General features: G+C 55.3%; 1 protein-coding gene across 1 annotated transcript in view; it reads left to right on the top strand.

Annotated features, from left to right (window-relative positions):
* The first annotated feature begins 612 nt into the window (after positions 1-612).
* Positions 613-20342, top strand: part of LOC133358827 (chondroitin sulfate proteoglycan 5-like) — a 29072-nt gene continuing 9342 nt past the window's right edge. The window contains exons 1-6 of the mRNA XM_061577275.1: positions 613-1178; positions 4081-4196; positions 4565-4623; positions 6105-6265; positions 7476-7553; positions 7611-7707. Of these exons, the coding sequence (XP_061433259.1) occupies positions 4610-4623; positions 6105-6265; positions 7476-7553; positions 7611-7707 (350 nt within the window). The 5' untranslated portion in view covers positions 613-1178; positions 4081-4196; positions 4565-4609. The remainder of the gene's footprint in view (positions 1179-4080; positions 4197-4564; positions 4624-6104; positions 6266-7475; positions 7554-7610; positions 7708-20342) is intronic.

Consider the following 20342-nt stretch of genomic DNA (forward strand, 5'->3'; position numbering starts at 1 on the left):
TATACGTCCAACAGCAACTGCTGCAACAGCAGTACTACCGACAGTGGTGAGGGCAACAGCAGCGACAAGTCCAGCCGCAGCAGTTGCAACAGCAATGACCGGAGCAGCAGGAGCGATTGTACCCACGGCTTTGCTGACCCCTGGGCCTCCGGCTGCAACAGCAGAAGCAGCAGCAGAAGCATCAGGAACAGACGCAGCAGCAGCAGAAGGAGCAGCAGCAGAACGAGCAGCAGCAGAAGCAGAAGCAGCAGCAGAAGCAGCAGCAGAAGCAGCAGCAGAACGAGTAGCAGCAGCAGAAGCAGCAGCAGCAGCAGAATCAGCAGACGCAGCAGCAGCAGAAGCAGAACGAGCAGCAGCAGAATCAGCAACAGCAGCAGAAGCAGAACGAGCAGCAGCAGAAGCAGCAGAAGCAGCAGCAGAAGCAGCAGCAGAAGCAGCAGCATCAGAAGCAGAACGAGCAGCTGCAGAAGCAGCAGCAGAAGCAGCAGCAGAAGCAGCAGCAGAACGAGCAGCAGCAGAAGCAGCAGCAGCAGAAGCAGCAGAAGCAGCAGTAGAAGCAGAACGAGCAGCAGCAGAAGCAGCAGAAGCAGCAGCAGAAGCAGCAGCAGAAGCAGCAGCAGCAGAAGCAGCAGCAGAAGCAGCAGCAGAAGCAGCAGCTGAACGAGCAGCAGCAGAAGCAGCAGCATCAGAAGCAGAACGAGCAGCAGCAGAAGCAGCAGTAGAAGCAGAACGAGCAGCAGCAGAAGCAGCAGCAGCAGAAGCAGCAGCTGAAGCAGAACGAGCAGCAGCAGAACGAGCAGCAGCTGAACGAGCAGCAGCAGAAGCAGCAGCAGAAGCAGCAGAAGCAGCAGCAGAAGCAGAACGAGCAGCAGCAGAAGCAGAACGAGCAGCAGCAGAAGCAGCAGAAGAAGCAGCAGCAGAAGCAGCAGCAGCTGAACGAGCAGCAGCAGCAGAAGAAGCAGCAGCAGAAGCAGCAGCAGCTGAACGAGCAGCAGCAGCAGCAGAAGTAGCAGCAGCAGAAGCAGCAGCAGAAGCAGCAGCAGCAGCAGAACGAGCAGCAGCAGAAGCAGCAGCAGCAGCTGAGATCGAGGCGAGTGCTCAGAGCGGGGAAGGGGGCTCACATCTGGCCCCCCGCGAGTCTCCGGATGTTGCAGGAGACGTTCTGCCGTTCATCAAAGGTGGGTCCCAGAGCTGAATTCACCTCTGTACTAGGATGTGGTGTACCGGGGCTGTGGATTTAAAACTATTTAACTATTTTTGTTTGTATTTGCCAGGTAAGGGCTCACTCAGCCTAATAGCATTTTTATTTTATTTGATAATACTAGCGGCTGCTCCCGTATCAATGAGCACCCTAAGCTCGACACCCTGCACGAAGCCAATAACCGCAGACGATCCCGCCGCCGCCGCCACGACACAATGCACCAACACGGTCCACTGCCCCGTGCCCCACGGCCATCCGCCACCAGCGGAAGTCCGACTTTCGCGCGCCGCGACACGTTCAGGGATGATGGCGTGTGAACCCGACACGATCTGAGAGGGAGAAGCATGAAGTGACTGTGTCAACCGGGTGTCTGAGGCATCGCGGCTTGCCTGTGGGCCCAGGAAAGCGATGGTCGGCAGGGCAGGAGACGACCAAGGCAGGGAAAACAATCCAGGGTCATGTGGCCCCGCAGGCCGCACTTAGAACAAGTGACTGGGAACCTCCACGGTGGAGAGGGGGGGGTCCCACTTCGTCGTTCCCGCTCCCGTCATCGTCCCGCAAACAAAGCGCTTGCACAAGCTCCTGACGCTCCGGCTCAGCCTCGTCCTCCGAGAATCCCGTGCAGGCAGCCACCCCGGGCCACCGCTGTAGGTTGAAATGGGCTTGAATGCATCGGGCTGCCTTCAGCCACGTCAAGTCGTCCTCCTCCGTGGCAGGCAGAGAGACGCTCATCTCCTGGACTAGCGACAGCAGTCTTTCCAGCACCAGAGATTCCAGCGCCGTCTGCGGATACGTGGGGTGGGCCAGCGACAGCAGCCCGCTGCGAAAGGCGAGGGGCGGGTCTAAAATGGCAGCCATCTGGGCGCACGCTTGAGGCAGCATCGCTCTGTCCGCTGCGGGGATGGCATCGAACGCTGCCATGGAGTCGTCATCCATGGTGGTGGGAAGAGCCCGCAGCACCGCCTCATCGGAACACCCGAGAGCCGCTTCTGCAGAGAAGACACCTTCAGGACAAGACGCCGATGGCAAGTCGAATTTGGCGGGAAGCGTTTCCCGCCCAATGGACAAAATGGCGGCCATATTTGGCGCGTTGCTACCGGCGGGCAAAATGGCGGCCGCTTGCGCGTGCTGGGGCTCCGCCGATTCCCGCGCTTGGCCGACGGCGACGGTAGAGCTGCCCGCTCGATGATCCCGTGCTGTAGCTTCCTCGACAGGCGCCTCCACCCTGAGCTGTAGCAACTAGCTCCGTCGCAGCAAAGAGCAAGTCCGCGAGGCGCACGTTGTTCGTGTGCCATCCTTCTCCGGTCGGCGGCAGCGAGGAGTCGATGTCCCTCACACGTTGCTCCGCAGGGATCGCCTTCTCAGGACCAATCTCCGGGGTCCCGGATTCCAGGGCTGTCGGGGGATTCACTTCTCCGTCGTCCTCTTTGCCAGAGGACACAATAGAAGGAGTCTTGTTCTTGGTCGACTTTGACATGTTAAAAAAAATGTATTTAACACTTCTGACTCCAAATGTAGTGACTGATTCAGAGACACTAGGAGTAGGAGGTACTCTATTTATTAACAGCCTTCACAGTTTACAAGAGGTAACTACAGCTCCCAGTCAGGACAGCTGGCAGACTGCCTGCCTGACGACGCCGAGGTGAAGATGTAGATGGCTGCGAAGACTCCAGTGGCACGACGAGGGGATCCCACTCCAAGCAACAGCCCCGAGCCTTTGCTTGGGGTCCCCTTTTATCCTCCCGGCGTGGCCTCGCTCCACCCCAGCCACGCCCCCCTTCTAGAACCTACTAGCGGGTTCCCGGGCTTCCCTCACGTGCCCCCTCTATAACCTTTCCCCTACATCCCTCTCTCTGGCTTATCACGTGACCTGCTGACAGACAGGGCTGCTGCAACTGCAGATCCCCTTCTCTGCCAGCAACCAGCGCTATGCTACGTAGTGACCCATTCCATGTCACTACACCTGCATCAGATTAAAGCAAAAGAAAAAGAAAGTGAGCTGGACTCTCCGAAGATCTATTGCAGATTGAGGACATCCGCAAGACTGCAGTTATCGATAGGGAGCTGGCAAGACTCCATGTGGATATTCCAGCACTGCAGGAGACCCGGCTTGCTGGCAGTGGCTCACTACGAGAGAGTGACTGCACTTTCTACTGGCAAGGAAAACGGCAGAACGAACCAAGACAACACGGCGTTGGGTTCGCCGTCAAAAACACACTCCTTGGCATGATAGAACCACCAACCGCAGGCTCCGAGCGGATTCTGCTCATGAAACTGCTCACTGCTTCTGGCCATGTAAACATCCTGAGTGTCTACGCCCCAACACTCTACTCACCTCCAGAGATTCATGACCAGTTCTATGAAGAGCTTCACTATATTATTTGCAAAATCTCCAGCTCTGAGCACATGTTTCTTTTAGGAGACTTCAATGCAAGGGTTGGGGCGGTCCACGATGCGTGGCCCGCATACCTTGGCTATCATGGCATCAGAAAAATTAATGCCAGTGGCCAAAGACTACTGGAGCTTTGTTCATACCACAATCTCTGTATCACAAACTCAATCTTTCTCACTAAACCTTTCCATATAGTGTCATGGAGACATCCAAGATCTCTTGGCATCAACTGGACCTCGTCATCACCCGACGAGCCCTCCTAAAATCAGTAGTCATCACACGCAGCTACCACAGTGCAGTCTGTGACACCGATCACTCACTGGTATCCAGCAAGGTCAGACTACGCCACAAAAATATACAACAGCTCCGGCCTTGATAGGCGCTGCCTACAAGCTAACAGCACTTGCCCCGACATTCTGTTACAGGCTACACGGGAGATCTTTGTTTTTGTGTGTGTGCGTGTGTGCTATAAACACCCCACAAACAGAAGGAGCTCTCCTGAGCGTGGCCTCGTTCCTGAGGCTCGCCAGGCCCGTGACGCCCCGACAAGCCCAGCCCGGCTCGGACGAGAACCGCCGACTCGCACGCGATGTTCGAGACGCTGTGAGTGGCAAGCCACGCTCACAAAGCACTCTCAAGGGGTCTGGAAGACTCGGCTCCAGGAGACCGGGTCTCAGCATCTTGATACTCGGCTCCAGGAGACCGGGTCTCAGGGTCTTGAGACTCGGCTCCAGGAGACCGGGTCTCAGGGTCTTGAGACTCGGCTCCAGGAGACCGGGTCTCAGCGTCTTGAGACTCGGCTCCAGGAGACCGGGTCTCAGCGTCTTGAGACTCGGCTCCAGGAGACCGGGTCTCGGAAAGATTGTCTTGAGACTTTCGAGCTGACCGCAATCGAGATAAATAACGTTGAGTGTTGTGCTGCACCCCCACGTCACCCAGCTCTGCTTGGTCACTAACATTCCTCGCCACAGGTGGAACCGGTGTACAGAAGCTTGCCTGGGTTCCTGGAGGTGCAAATGAACAACATCAGGTAAAGGCTCACATCCACATCATTTGTTTCTGGTGGCTACATAATTCCAGATAATCCTACAGGAAGACAGACCCTGAGACCCAGTCTCCTGGAGCCGAGTCTCAAGACGCTGAGACCCGGTCTCCTGGAGCCGAGTCTCAAGACCCTGAGACCCGATCTCCTGGAGCCGAGTCTTAAGACCCTGAGACCCAGTCTCCTGGAGCCGAGTCTCAAGACCCTAAGACCCGGTCTCCTGGAGCCGAGTCTCAAGACGCTGAGACCCGGTCTCCTGGAGCCGAGTCTCAAGACGCTGAGACCCGGTCTCCTGGAGCCGAGTCTCAAGACCCTGAGACCCGGTCTCCTGGAGCCGAGTCTCAAGACGCTGAGACCCGGTCTCCTGGAGCCGAGTCTCAAGACCCTGAGACCTGGTCTCCTGGAGCCGAGTCTCAAGACCCTGAGACCCGGTCTCCTGGAGCCGAGTCTCAAGACCCTGAGACCCGGTTTCCTGGAGCCGAGTCTCAAGACCCTGAGACCCGGTTTCCTGGAGCCGAGTCTCAAGACCCTGAGACCCGGTCTCCTGGAGCCGAGTCTCAAGACCCTGAGACCCGGTCTCCTGGAGCCGAGTCTCAAGACCCTGAGACCCGGTCTCCTGGAGCCGAGTCTCAGGACACTGAGACCCGGTCTCCTGGAATTAATTGGAAGAGCAAAAACTTTGCGAATGTTTGAGAAAAGTAAAAAATGAACAGAATAATAATTTTGCATTTCGAGTGTTTTGGCGATGTTGACAAAAAATAACTTTCTTGACTGTGATGCTGCTGATGATGATACTATGATACTGATGATGCTGATTCTGGTAATTCTGATGATGATGCTGCCGATGCTGCCGCTGATGATAATGATGATAATGCTGATGATGATGATGCTGCTGATGATGATGATGCTGCTGATGATGCTGATGATGCTGATTATACTAATGATGCTGCTGCTTCTGAAGCTGATGATGATGCTGATCATGATGCCGATGATGATGATTGTGCCTGTGTAGTCCACCCAGGGATAGCGGCGTGCTGCTGTCCTGATGGATGCTGCTGCTGCTGGTGATGCTTCTGATGCTGCTGCTGCTGATGCTGCTGCTGATGATGTCGCTGATGATGATGATGCTGCTGCTGACGATGATGATACCGCTGCTGATGATGATGCTGCTGATGATGATGCTGCTGTTGCTTCTGATGCTGTTGATGCTGCTGACGATGATGCTGCTTCTGATGCTGCTGCTGATGATGTTGCTGATGCTGCTGACGATGATGCTGCTTCTGATGCTGGTGATGATGCTGCTGACGATGATGCTGATGATGATGATAATTCTGCTGCTGACGATGATGATACTGCTGCTGATGATGCTGCTGATGATGCTGTTGCTGACGATGATGCTGCTGCTGACGATGATGCTGCTGCTGATGCTGCTGATGATGCTGATGATGCTGCCCGTGCGTGCATCCCAGCGACAGCGGGCTGCTGCTGTCTCTCTCCGTGACCTTCGTGGCGCAGCCCGGCGACCTGGCGTCGCTGTACGCGGTGCGCGCGTCGGCCACGCAGCGCACGGAGCGGCCGCGGAGGCCCATCGCCCTCGTGGGCCACAGCGCCGTGCAGCTCGGACTCAGCGGTACGCGCTCGCCGCACCATTCGTCAGCGTCGCCGCTGCTGCTGCCACCGCCGTCACTGCGATCGCTGTCGTCATCACCACTACCATCATCATCATCACTATCATTATCACCACCACTACCATCATTATCATCATCACTATCATCATCACTACCATCATCATCATCACTATCATTATCACCACCACTACCATCATTATCATCATCACTACCATCATCATCATCATCACCACCACCATCATCATCATCACTACCATCATCATCATCATCACTATCATCACCACTACCATCACCACTACCATCATTATCGTCACTACCATCCTTATCGTCATCACTCCCATCATCATCACTATCATCATCCTCACTACCATCATCATCATCATCACTACCATCATCAGCATCACCATCATCATCATAACTACCATCAGCACCACCACCATCATTATCATCACTACCATCATCATCACTACCATCATCACAATTACCATCATTATCATCACTATCATCATCACCACTACCATCATCATCACCACTACCATCATTATCATTACTGCCATCATCACCACTACCATCATCATCATCACAACTACCATCATTATCATCACTGCCATCATCACCACTACCATCATCATCATCACTGCCATCAGCACCACTACCATCATCACCACTATCATCATCATCACTACCATCATCACCACCATCATCATCACTACCATCATCATCAACACAACCATCATCACCACTACCATCATTATCATGACTGCCATCATCACCACTACCATGATCATCATTATCACTACCATTATCACCACTACCATCATTATCATCACTACCATCATCACCACCACCACCACCATCATCACCACTCCCATCACTACCATCACGACTGCCACTATCGTCAACACCGCCACCAAACGAGTGGAATAGCCCGTCATGGCACCATGGTGATGATGATGATGATGATAGCAGCAGAAGTGGTGAGAGGTGATGATGGTGCTGCTGCTGATGATGATAGCAGCAGGAGTGGTGAGAGGTGATGATGATGCTGCTGCTGCTGCTGATGATGATGATGATAGCAGCAGAAGTGGTGAGAGGTGATGATGGTGCTGCTGATGATGATGATAGCAGCAGGAGTGGTGAGAGGTGATGATGCTGCTGCTGATGATGATGATGGAGGATGTTACTGACGCTGCCGATGCTGTTTGACGCCAGGCCACCAGAAACGCCTGTGCGACACGGCGCTCTCTTGCCCTCCGTGGTTCGAGTGCATTGATGGAGGAGGTGGAGGAGGTGGAGGTGGAGGAGGTGGAGGAGGAGGCGGAGGAGGTGGAGGTGGTGGTGGAGGAGGAGGTGGAAGAGAGCGCTGCACGTCGCTGTGCACTCGCGGGTTCTGCAGGAACGGGGGCAGCTGCTCGCACCACGTGGCCCACAGACCACAGTGCAGGTGCCCACTCAACCACTCAACCACTCAACCACTCAACCACTCAGCCACTCAACCACTCAACCACTCAGCCACTCAACCACTCAACCACTCAGCCACTCAGCCACTCAACCACTCAACCACTCAGCCACTCAGCCACTCAACCACTCAACCACTCAGCCACTCAACCACTCAACCACTCAGCCACTCAGCCACTCAACCACTCAGCCACTCAACCACTCAACCACTCAACCACTCAGGCACTCAACCACTCAGCCACTCAACCACTCAGCCACTCAGCCACTCAACCACTCAGCCACTCAGCCACTCAACCACTCAGCCACTCAGCCACTCAACCACTCATCCACTCAGCCACTCAGCCACTCAACCACTCAACCACTCAGCCACTCAACCACTCAACCACTCAACCACTCAGCCACTCAGCCACTCAACCACTCAACCACTCAGCCACTCAGCCACTCAACCACTCAGCCACTCAGCCACTCAACCACTCAACCACTCAGCCACTCAGCCACTCAACCACTCAACCACTCAGCCACTCAACCACTCAACCACTCAGCCACTCAACCACTCAACCACTCAGCCACTCAACCACTCAACCACTCAGCCACTCAGCCACTCAACCACTCAGCCACTCAGCCACTCAACCACTCAGCCACTCAGCCACTCAACCACTCAACCACTCAGCCACTCAACCACTCAACCACTCAGCCACTCAGCCACTCAACCACTCAACCACTCAGCCACTCAACCACTCAACCACTCAACCACTCAACCACTCAACCACTCAGCCACTCAGCCACTCGCCACTCAGCCACTCAGACCACTCAACCCCACTCAACCACTCAGCCACTCAACCACTCAACCACTCAACCACTCAGTCCACTCAACACTCAACCACTCAGCACTCAACCACTCAGCCACTCAGCCACTCAACCACTCAACCACTCAGCCACTCAACACTCAACCACTCAGCCACTCAGCCACTCAACCACTCAACCACTCAGCACTCTCAGCCACTCAACCACTCAACCACTCAGCCACTCAACCACTCAGCCACTCAGCCACTCAACCACTCAGCCACTCAACCACTCAGCCACTCAGCCACTCAGCCACTCAACCACTCAACCACTCAACCACTCAGCACTTCACCACTCACCACTCAACCACTCAACCACTCAACCACTCAGCCACTCAACCACTCAACCACTCAGCCACTCAGCCACTCAAGGCCACTCAGCCACTCAAGCCACTCAGCCACTCGCCACTCACCACTCAGCCACTCAGCCACTCAACCACTCACCACTCAACCACTCAGCCACGCAGCCACTCAACCACTCAGCCACTCAACCACTCACCACTCAGCCACTCAACCACTCAGCCACTCAACCACTCAGCCACTTCAACCCACTCAGCCACTCAGCCACTCAGCCACTCCACCACTCAGCCACTCACCACTCAACCACTCAGCCACTCAAACCACTCAACCACTCAGCCACTCAGCCACTCAGCCACTCAGCCACTGCAACCACCTCAACCACTCAGCCACTCAGCCACTCAAGCCACTCAACCACTCAGCCACTCAACAATCAGCCACTAAGCCACTCAACCACTCAGCCACTCAGCCACTCAGCCACTCAGCCACTCAGCCACTCAACCACTCAGACCACTCAGCCACTCCAGCCACTCAACCACTCAACCACTCAGCCACTCAACCACTCAGCACTCAGCCACTCAACCACTCAGAACCATCAGCCAAGTCAACCACTCAGGCCACTCAACCACTCAGCCACTCAACCACCTAAACTCAGCCACTCAACCACTCAGCCACTCAGCCACTCAGCCACTCAGCCACTCAACCACTCAGCCACTCAGCCACTCAACCACTCAACCACTCTCAACCCTCAACCACTCAACCACTCAGCCACTCAACCACTCAACCACTCAGCCACTCAACCACTCAACCACTCAGCCACTCAGCCACTCAGCCACTCAACCTCAACCACTCAGCCACTCAGCCACTCAACCACTCAACCACTCAGCCACTCAGCCACTCAGCCACTCAACCGCTCAACCGCTCAGCCGCTCAGCCGCTCAACCGCTCAGCCGCTCAGCCGCTCAGCCGCTCAGCCGCTCAACCGCTCAGCCACTCAGCCACTCAGCCACTCAGCCACTCAGCCACTCAGCCACTCAACCACTCAACCACTCAGCCACTCAACCACTCAGCCACTCAACCACTCAACCACTCAGCCACTCAGCCACTCAACCACTCAACCACTCAGCCACTCAGCCACTCAACCACTCAGCCACTCAGCCACTCAACCACTCAGCCACTCAACCACTCAGCCACTCAACCACTCAGCCACTCAGCCACTCAACCACTCAGCCACTCAGCCACTCAGCCACTCAGCCACTCAGCCACTCAACCACTCAGCCACTCAGCCACTCAGCCACTCAACCACTCAACCACTCAGCCACTCAACCACTCAGCCACTCAGCCACTCAACCACTCAGCCACTCAACCACTCAACCACTCAGCCACTCAACCACTCAGCCACTCAGCCACTCAACCACTCAGCCACTCAACCACTCAGCCACTCAGCCACTCAGCCACTCAGCCACTCAACCACTCAGCCACTCAGCCACTCAGCCACTCAACCACTCAACCACTCTCAACCACTCAACCACTCAACCACTCAGCCACTCAACCACTCAACCACTCAGCCACTCAACCACTCAGCCACTCAGCCACTCAGCCACTCAGCCACTCAACCACTCAACCACTCAGCCACTCAGCCACTCAACCACTCAACCACTCAGCCACTCAGCCACTCAGCCACTCAACCACTCAACCGCTCAGCCGCTCAGCCGCTCAACCGCTCAGCCGCTCAGCCGCTCAGCCGCTCAGCCGCTCAACCGCTCAGCCACTCAGCCACTCAGCCACTCAGCCACTCAGCCACTCAGCCACTCAGCCACTCAACCACTCAGCCACTCAACCACTCAGCCACTCAACCACTCAACCACTCAACCACTCAGCCACTCAACCACTCAACCACTCAGCCACTCAGCCACTCAACCACTCAGCCACTCAGCCACTCAACCACTCAGCCACTCAACCACTCAACCACTCAACCACTCAGCCCTCAACCACTCAACCACTCAGCCACTCACCACTCCACTCAACCACTCAGCCACTCAGCCACTCAGCCACTCAACCACTCAACCACTCAGCCACTCAGCCACTCAGCCACTCAACCACTCAACCACTCAGCCACTCAACCACTCAACCACTCAACCACTCAGCCATCAGCCACTCAACCACTCAACCACTCAGCCACTCAACCACTCAGCCACTCAACCACTCAACCACTCAGCCACTCAACCACTCAGCCACTCAGCCACTCAACCACTCAACCACTCAGCCACTCAGCCACTCAACCACTCAGCCACTCAGCCACTCAACCACTCAGCCACTCAACCACTCAACCACTCAACCACTCAGCCACTCAGCCACTCAACCACTCAACCACTCAGCCACTCAACCACTCAACCACTCAGCCACTCAGCCACTCAACCACTCAACCACTCAGCCACTCAGCCACTCAACCACTCAGCCACTCAACCACTCACCACTCAGCCACTCAACCACTCAACCACTCAGCCACTCAGCCACTCAACCACTCAACCACTCAGCCACTCAGCCACTCAACCACTCAGCCACTCAGCCACTCAACCACTCAGCCACTCAGCCACTCAACCACTCAACCACTCAGCCACTCAACCACTCAGCCACTCAGCCACTCAACCACTCAACCACTCAGCCACTCAACCACTCAGCCACTCAGCCACTCAACCTCTCAGCCACTCAGCCACTCAACCACTCAACCACTCAGCCACTCAGCCACTCAGCCACTCAACCACTCAGCCACTCAGCCACTCAACCACTCAACCACTCAGCCACTCAACCACTCAGCCACTCAACCACTCAACCACTCAGCCACTCAGCCACTCAACCACTCAGCCACTCAGCCACTCAACCACTCAGCCACTCAGCCACTCAACCACTCAACCACTCAGCCACTCAACCACTCAGCCACTCAGCCACTCAACCACTCAACCACTCAGCCACTCAACCACTCAACCACTCAGCCACTCAGCCACTCAACCACTCAGCCACTCAGCCACTCAACCACTCAACCACTCAGCCACTCAACCACTCAACCACTCAGCCACTCAGCCACTCAACCACTCAACCACTCAGCCACTCAGCCACTCAACCACTCAACCACTCAGCCACTCAACCACTCAACCACTCAACCACTCAGCCACTCAACCACTCAGCCACTCAGCCACTCAACCACTCAACCACTCAGCCACTCAACCACTCAACCACTCAGCCACTCAACCACTCAGCCACTCAGCCACTCAACCACTCAACCACTCAGCCACTCAGCCACTCAACCACTCAGCCACTCAACCACTCAGCCACTCAGCCACTCAACCACTCAGCCACTCAGCCACTCAACCACTCAACCACTCAGCCACTCAGCCACTCAACCACTCAGCCACTCAACCACTCAACCACTCAGCCACTCAGCCACTCAGCCACTCAACCACTCAGCCACTCAGCCACTCAGCCACTCAACCACTCAGCCACTCAACCACTCAACCACTCAGCCACTCAACCACTCAACCACTCAGCCACTCAGCTACTCAACCACTCAGCCACTCAACCACTCAACCACTCAGCCACTCAACCACTCAACCACTCAGCCACTCAGCCACTCAGCCACTCAGCCACTCAACCACTCAGCCACTCAACCACTCAACCACTCAGCCACTCAGCCACTCAACCACTCAGCCACTCAGCCACTCAGCCACTCAACCACTCAACCACTCAGCCACTCAACCACTCAGCCACTCAGCCACTCAGCCACTCAACCACTCAGCCACTCAGCCACTCAGCCACTCAGCCACTCAACCACTCAGCCACTCAACCACTCAGCCACTCAACCACTCTCAACCACTCAACCACTCAGCCACTCAGCCACTCAACCACTCAGCCACTCAACCACTCAACCACTCAGCCACTCAACCACTCAACCACTCAGCCACTCAGCCACTCAACCACTCAGCCACTCAACCACTCAGCCACTCAGCCACTCAACCACTCAGCCACTCAACCACTCAGCCACTCAGCCACTCAGCCACTCAACCACTCAACCACTCTCAACCACTCAACCACTCAACCACTCAGCCACTCAACTACTCAACCACTCAGCCACTCAACCACTCAGCCACTCAGCCACTCAACCACTCAACCACTCAGCCACTCAGCCACTCAACCGCTCAACCGCTCAACCGCTCAGCCGCTCAACCGCTCAACCACTCAGCCACTCAGCCACTCAGCCACTCAGCCACTCAACCACTCAGTCACTCAGCCACTCAGCCACTCAGCCACTCAACCACTCAGCCACTCAGCCACTCAACCACTCAGCCACTCAACCACTCAGCCACTCAGCCACTCAGCCACTCAACCACTCAGCCACTCAGCCACTCAGCCACTCAGCCACTCAACCACTCAACCACTCAGCCACTCAGCCACTCAGCCACTCAGCCACTCAACCACTCAGCCACTCAGCCACTCAGCCACTCAGCCACTCAACCACTCAACCACTCAGCCACTCAGCCACTCAGCCACTCAGCCACTCAACCACTCAGCCACTCAGCCACTCAACCACTCAGCCACTCAACCGCTCAACCGCTCAGCCGCTCAGCCGCTCAACCGCTCAACCACTCAGCCACTCAACCACTCAGCCACTCAGCCACTCAGCCACTCAGCCACTCAACCACTCAACCACTCAGCCACTCAACCACTCAACCACTCAGCCACTCAACCACTCAGCCACTCAGCCACTCAACCACTCAACCACTCAGCCACTCAGCCACTCAACCACTCAGCCACTCAACCACTCAACCACTCAACCACTCAGCCACTCAGCCACTCAACCACTCAACCACTCTCAATCACTCAACCACTCAACCACTCAGCCACTCAACCACTCAACCACTCAACCACTCAACCACTCTCAACCACTCAACCACTCAGCCACTCAACCACTCAACCACTCAACCACTCAACCACTCAACCACTCAGCCACTCAACCACTCAACCACTCAATCACTCAACCACTCTCAACCACTCAACCACTCAGCCACTCAACCACTCAACAACTCAACCACTCTCAACCACTCAACCACTCAACCACTCAACCACTCAACCACTCAACCACTCAGCCACTCAACCACTCAACCACTCAACCAATCAACCACTCAACCAATCAACCACTCAGCCACTCAATCACTCAGCCACTCAATCACTCAACCACTCTCACCACTCAGCCACTCAATCACTCAACCACTCTCAACCACTCAACCACTCAACCACTCAACCAATCAACCACTCAGCCACTCAACCACTCAGCCACTCAACCACTCAGCCACTCAACCACTCAACCACTCAACCACTCAACCAATCAACCACTCAACCACTCAGCCACTCAACCACTCAGCCACTCAACCACTCAACCACTCAACCACTCAACCTCAACCACTCTCAACCACTCAGCCACTCAACCACTCAACCACTCAACCAATCAACCACTCAACCACTCAACCAATCAACCACTCAACCACTCTCAACCACTCAGCCACTCAGCCACTCAGCCACTCAACCACTCAACCACTCAACCACTCAACCACTCAGCCACTCAACCACTCAACCACTCAATCACTCAGCCACTCAGCCACTCAGCCACTCAACCACTCAACCACTCAGCCACTCAGCCACTCAACCACTCAGCCACTCAGCCACTCAACCACTCAGCCACTCAGCCACTCAACCACTCAACCACTCAGCCACTCAACCACTCAGCCACTCAGCCACTCAACCACTCAACCACTCAGCCACTCAACCACTCAGCCACTCAGCCACTCAACCTCTCAGCCACTCAGCCACTCACCACCACTCAACCACTCAGCCACTCAACCACTCAGCCACTCAGCCACTCAACCACTCAGCCACTCAGCCACTCAACCACTCAACCACTCAGCCACTCAACCACTCAGCCACTCAGCCACTCAACCACTCAACCACTCAGCCACTCAGCCACTCAACCACTCAGCCACTCAGCCACTCAACCACTCAGCCACTCAGCCACTCAACCACTCAACCACTCAGCCACTCAACCACTCAGCCACTCAGCCACTCAACCACTCAACCACTCAGCACTCAACCACTCAACCACTCAGCCACTCAGCCACTCAACCACTCAGCCACTCAGCCACTCAACCACTCAACCACTCAGCCACTCAACCACTCAACCACTCAGCCACTCAGCCACTCAACCACTCAACCACTCAGCCACTCAGCCACTCAACCACTCAACCACTCAGCCACTCAACCACTCAACCACTCAACCACTCAGCCACTCAACCACTCAGCCACTCAGCCACTCAACCACTCAACCACTCAGCCACTCAACCACTCAACCACTCAGCCACTCAACCACTCAACCACTCAGCCACTCAACCACTCAACCACTCAGCCACTCAGCCACTCAACCACTCAGCCACTCAACCACTCAGCCACTCAGCCACTCAACCACTCAGCCACTCAGCCACTCAACCACTCAACCACTCAGCCACTCAGCCACTCAACCACTCAGCCACTCAACCACTCAACCACTCAGCCACTCAACCACTCAACCACTCAGCCACTCAACCACTCAACCACTCAGCCACTCAGCCACTCAACCACTCAACCACTCAACCACTCAACCACTCAGCCACTCAGCCACTCAACCACTCAGCCACTCAGCCACTCAGCCACTCAGCCACTCAACCACTCAAGCCACTCAGCCACTCAACCACTCAACCACTCAGCCACTCAGCCACTCAACCACTCAGCCACTCAACCACTCAACCACTCAGCCACTCAGCCACTCAACCACTCAACCACTCAACCACTCAGCCACTCAACCACTCAGCCACTCAGCCACTCAGCCACTCAGCCACTCAACCACTCAACCACTCAGCCACTCAACCACTCAGCCACTCAGCCACTCAACCACTCAGCCACTCAACCACTCAGCCACTCAACCACTCAACCACTCAACCACTCAGCCACTCAGCCACTCAACCACTCAGCCACTCAACCACTCAACCACTCAGCCACTCAACCACTCAACCACTCAGCCACTCAGCCACTCAACCACTCAACCACTCAACCACTCAGCCACTCAACCACTCAACCACTCAGCCACTCAACCATCAACCACTCAGCCACTCAGCCACTCAACCACTCAACCACTCTCAACCACTCAACCACTCAACCACTCAGCCACTCAACTACTCAACCACTCAGCCACTCAACCACTCAGCCACTCAGCCACTCAGCCACTCAACCACTCAACCACTCAGCCACTCAGCCACTCAACCGCTCAACCGCTCAACCGCTCAGCCGCTCAACCGCTCAACCACTCAGCCACTCAGCCACTCAGCCACTCAGCCACTCAACCACTCAGTCACTCAGCCACTCAGCCACTCAGCCACTCAGCCACTCAGCCACTCAGCCACTCAACCACTCAGCCACTCAACCACTCAGCCACTCAGCCACTCAGCCACTCAACCACTCAGCCACTCAGCCACTCAGCCACTCAACCACTCAGCCACTCAGCCACTCAGCCACTCAACCACTCAGCCACTCAGCCACTCAACCACTCAGCCACTCAACCACTCAACCACTCAGCCACTCAGCCACTCAGCCACTCAGCCACTCAACCACTCAGCCACTCAGCCACTCAACCACTCAGCCGCTCAACCGCTCAACCGCTCAGCCGCTCAGCCGCTCAACCGCTCAACCACTCAGCCACTCAACCACTCAGCCACTCAGCCACTCAGCCACTCAGCCACTCAACCACTCAACCCACTCAGCCACTCAACACTCAACACTCAACCACTCAGGCCACTCAACCACCTCAACAACTCAGCCACTCAACAACTCACCCACTCAGCCACTCAGCCACTCAACCACTCAGCCACTCAACACCTCAACCACTCAACACTCAGCCACTCAGCCACTCAAACACTCAACACTCCTCAATCACTCAACCACTCAACACTCAGCCACTCAACCACTCAACCACTCAAACCACTCAACCACTCAACCACTCTCAACCACTCAACCACTCAAGCCACTCAACCACTCAACCACTCAACCACTCAACCACCTCAGCCACTCAACCACTCAAACCACTCAATCACGACCACTCACTCACCACTCAGCCACTCAACCACTCAACCACTCAACCACTCTCAACCACTCAACCACTCAGCCACTCAACCACTCAACCACTCAACCACTCAACCACTCAACCACTCAGCCACTCAACCACTCAACCACTCAACCAATCAACCACTCAACCAATCAACCACTCAGCCACTCAATCACTCAGCCACTCAATCACTCAACCACTCTCAACCACTCAGCCACTCAATCACTCAACCACTCTCAACCACTCAACCACTCAACCACTCAACCAATCAACCACTCAGCCACTCAACCACTCAGCCACTCAACCACTCAGCCACTCAACCACTCAACCACTCAACCACTCAACCACTCAACCACTCAACCACTCAGCCACTCAACCACTCAGCCACTCAACCACTCAACCACTCAACCACTCAACCACTCTCAACCACTCAGCCACTCAACCACTCAACCACTCAACCACTCAACCACTCAACCACTCAACCAATCAACCACTCAACCACTCTCAACCACTCAGCCACTCAGCCACTCAGCCACTCAACCACTCAACCACTCAACCACTCAACCACTCAACCACTCAACCACTCAACCACTCAATCACTCAACCACTCAACCACTCAATCACTCAACCACTCAACCACTCAACCACTCAACCACTCAACCACTCAACCACTCAACCACTCAATCACTCAACCACTCAACCACTCAATCACTCAACCACTCAACCACTCAACCACTCAACCACTCAACCACTCAACCACTCAACCACTCAGCCACTCAACCACTCAACCACTCAACCACTCTCAACCACTCAATCACTCAACCACTCTCAACCACTCAACCACTCAACCACTCAACCACTCAGCCACTCAACCACTCAACCACTCAATCACTCAGCCACTCAACATCCTAACCACTCAACCACTCAACCACTCAAGCACACACTCAATCACTCAACCACTCTCAACCACTCAACCACTCAACCACTCAACCACTCAGCCACTCAACACTCAACCACTCAACCCTCAACCACTCAGCCACTCAGCCACTCAACCACTCAACCACTCAGCACCTCAACCACTCAGCCACTCAACCACTCAACCACTCAGCACTCAACCACTCAGCCACTCTCAACCACTCAACCACTCAGCCACTCAGCCACTCAGCCACTCTCAACCACTCAACCACTCAGCCACTCAGCCACTCAACCACTCAACCACTCAGCCACTCAACCACTCAGCCACTCAACCACTCAGCCACTCAGCCACTCAGCCACTCAACCACTCAGCCACTCAGCCACTCTCACCACTCAACCACTCAACCACTCAGCCACTCAGCCACTCTCAACCACTCAACCACTCAGCCACTCAGCCACTCAACCACTCAACCACTCAGCCACTCAACCACTCAGCCACTCAACCACTCAGCCACTCAACCACTCAGCCACTCAGCCACTCAACCACTCAACCACTCAGCCACTCAACCACTCAACCACTCAACCACTCAGTCACTCAACCACTCAGCCACTCAACCACTCTCAACCACTCAGCCACTCAACCACTCAGCACTCCACTCAACCACTCAACCACCAGCCACTCAACCACCTCACCACTCAACCACTTCAGCCACTCAACCACTCAGCCACTCATCCACTACCACTCAACCACTCAACCCTCAGGCCACTCAACCACTCAACCACTCAGCCACTCAACCACTCAGCCACTAGCCACTCAACCACTCAGCCACTCAACCACTCAACCACTCAGCCACTCAACCACTCAGCCACTCAACCACTCAGCCACTCAACCACTCAACCACTCAGCCACTCAACCACTCAACCACTCAGCCACTCAGCCACTCAGCCACTCAACCACTCAACCACTCAGCCACTCAGCCACTCAACCACTCAGCCACTCAGCCACTCAACCACTCAACCACTCAACCACTCAGCCACTCAACCACTCAGCCACTCTCAACCACTCAACCACTCAACCACTCAGCCACTCAGCCACTCAACCACTCAACCACTCAGCCACTCAACCACTCAGCCACTCAACCACTCAACCACTCAACCACTCAGCCACTCAGCCACTCAACCACTCAACCACTCAACCACTCAACCACTCAACCACTCAGCCACTCAACCACTCAACCACTCAGCCACTCAACCACTCAACCACTCAGCCACTCTCAACCACTCAACCACTCAACCACTCTCAACCACTCAACCACTCAACCACTCAGCCACTCAACCACTCAGCCACTCAGCCACTCAGCCACTCAACCACTCAACCACCCAACCACTCAACCACTCAGCCACTCAACCACTCAACCACTCAACCACTCTCAACCACTCAACCCTCAGCCATCAACCACTCAACCACTCACCACTCAGCACTCAACCACTCAACCACTCAGCCACTCAACCACTCAGCCACTCAACCACTCAGCCACTCAACCACTCAACCACTCAGCCACTCAACCACTCAACCACTCAGCCACTCAACCACTCAACCACTCAACCACTCAGCCACTCAACCACTCAGCCACTCAACCACTCAACCACTCAACCACTCAGCCACTCAACCACTCAGCCACTCAACCACTCAACCACTCAACCACTCAGCCACTCAGCCACTCAGCCACTCAACCACTCAGCCACTCAACCACTCAACCACTCAACCACTCAACCACTCAGCCACTCAACCACTCAGCCACTCAACCACTCAACCACTCAACCACTCAGCCCACTCAACCACTCAACCACTCAACCACTCAGCCACTCAACCACTCAGCCACTCAACCACTCAACCACTCAGCCACTCAACCACTCAGCCACTCAACCACTCAACCACTCAGCCACTCAACCACTCAACCACTCAACCACTCAGCCACTCAACCACTCTCAACCACTCAACCACTCAACCACTCAACCACTCAGCCACTCAGCCACTCAACCACTCAACTACTCAACCACTCAGCCACTCAGCCACTCAACCACTCAACCACTCAGCCACTCAGCCACTCAACCACTCAACCACTCAACCACTCAGCCACTCAACCACTCAACCACTCAGCCACTCAGCCACTCACCACCTCAACCACTCAGCCACTCAACCACTCAGCCACTCAACCACTCAACAATCAGCCACTCAACCACTCAGCCACTCAACCACTCAGCCACTCAGCCACTCAACCACTCAACCACTCAACCACTCAGCACTCAACCACTCAGCCACTCAACCACTCAAGCCACTCAAACCACTCAACCACTCAACCACTCAGCCACTCAACCACTCAGCCA

Source organism: Lethenteron reissneri, chromosome 63 (assembly GCF_015708825.2).
Source record: "Lethenteron reissneri isolate LAM-NWPU_2019-01 chromosome 63, ASM1570882v1, whole genome shotgun sequence".
NCBI lineage: Eukaryota > Metazoa > Chordata > Hyperoartia > Petromyzontiformes > Petromyzontidae > Lethenteron > Lethenteron reissneri.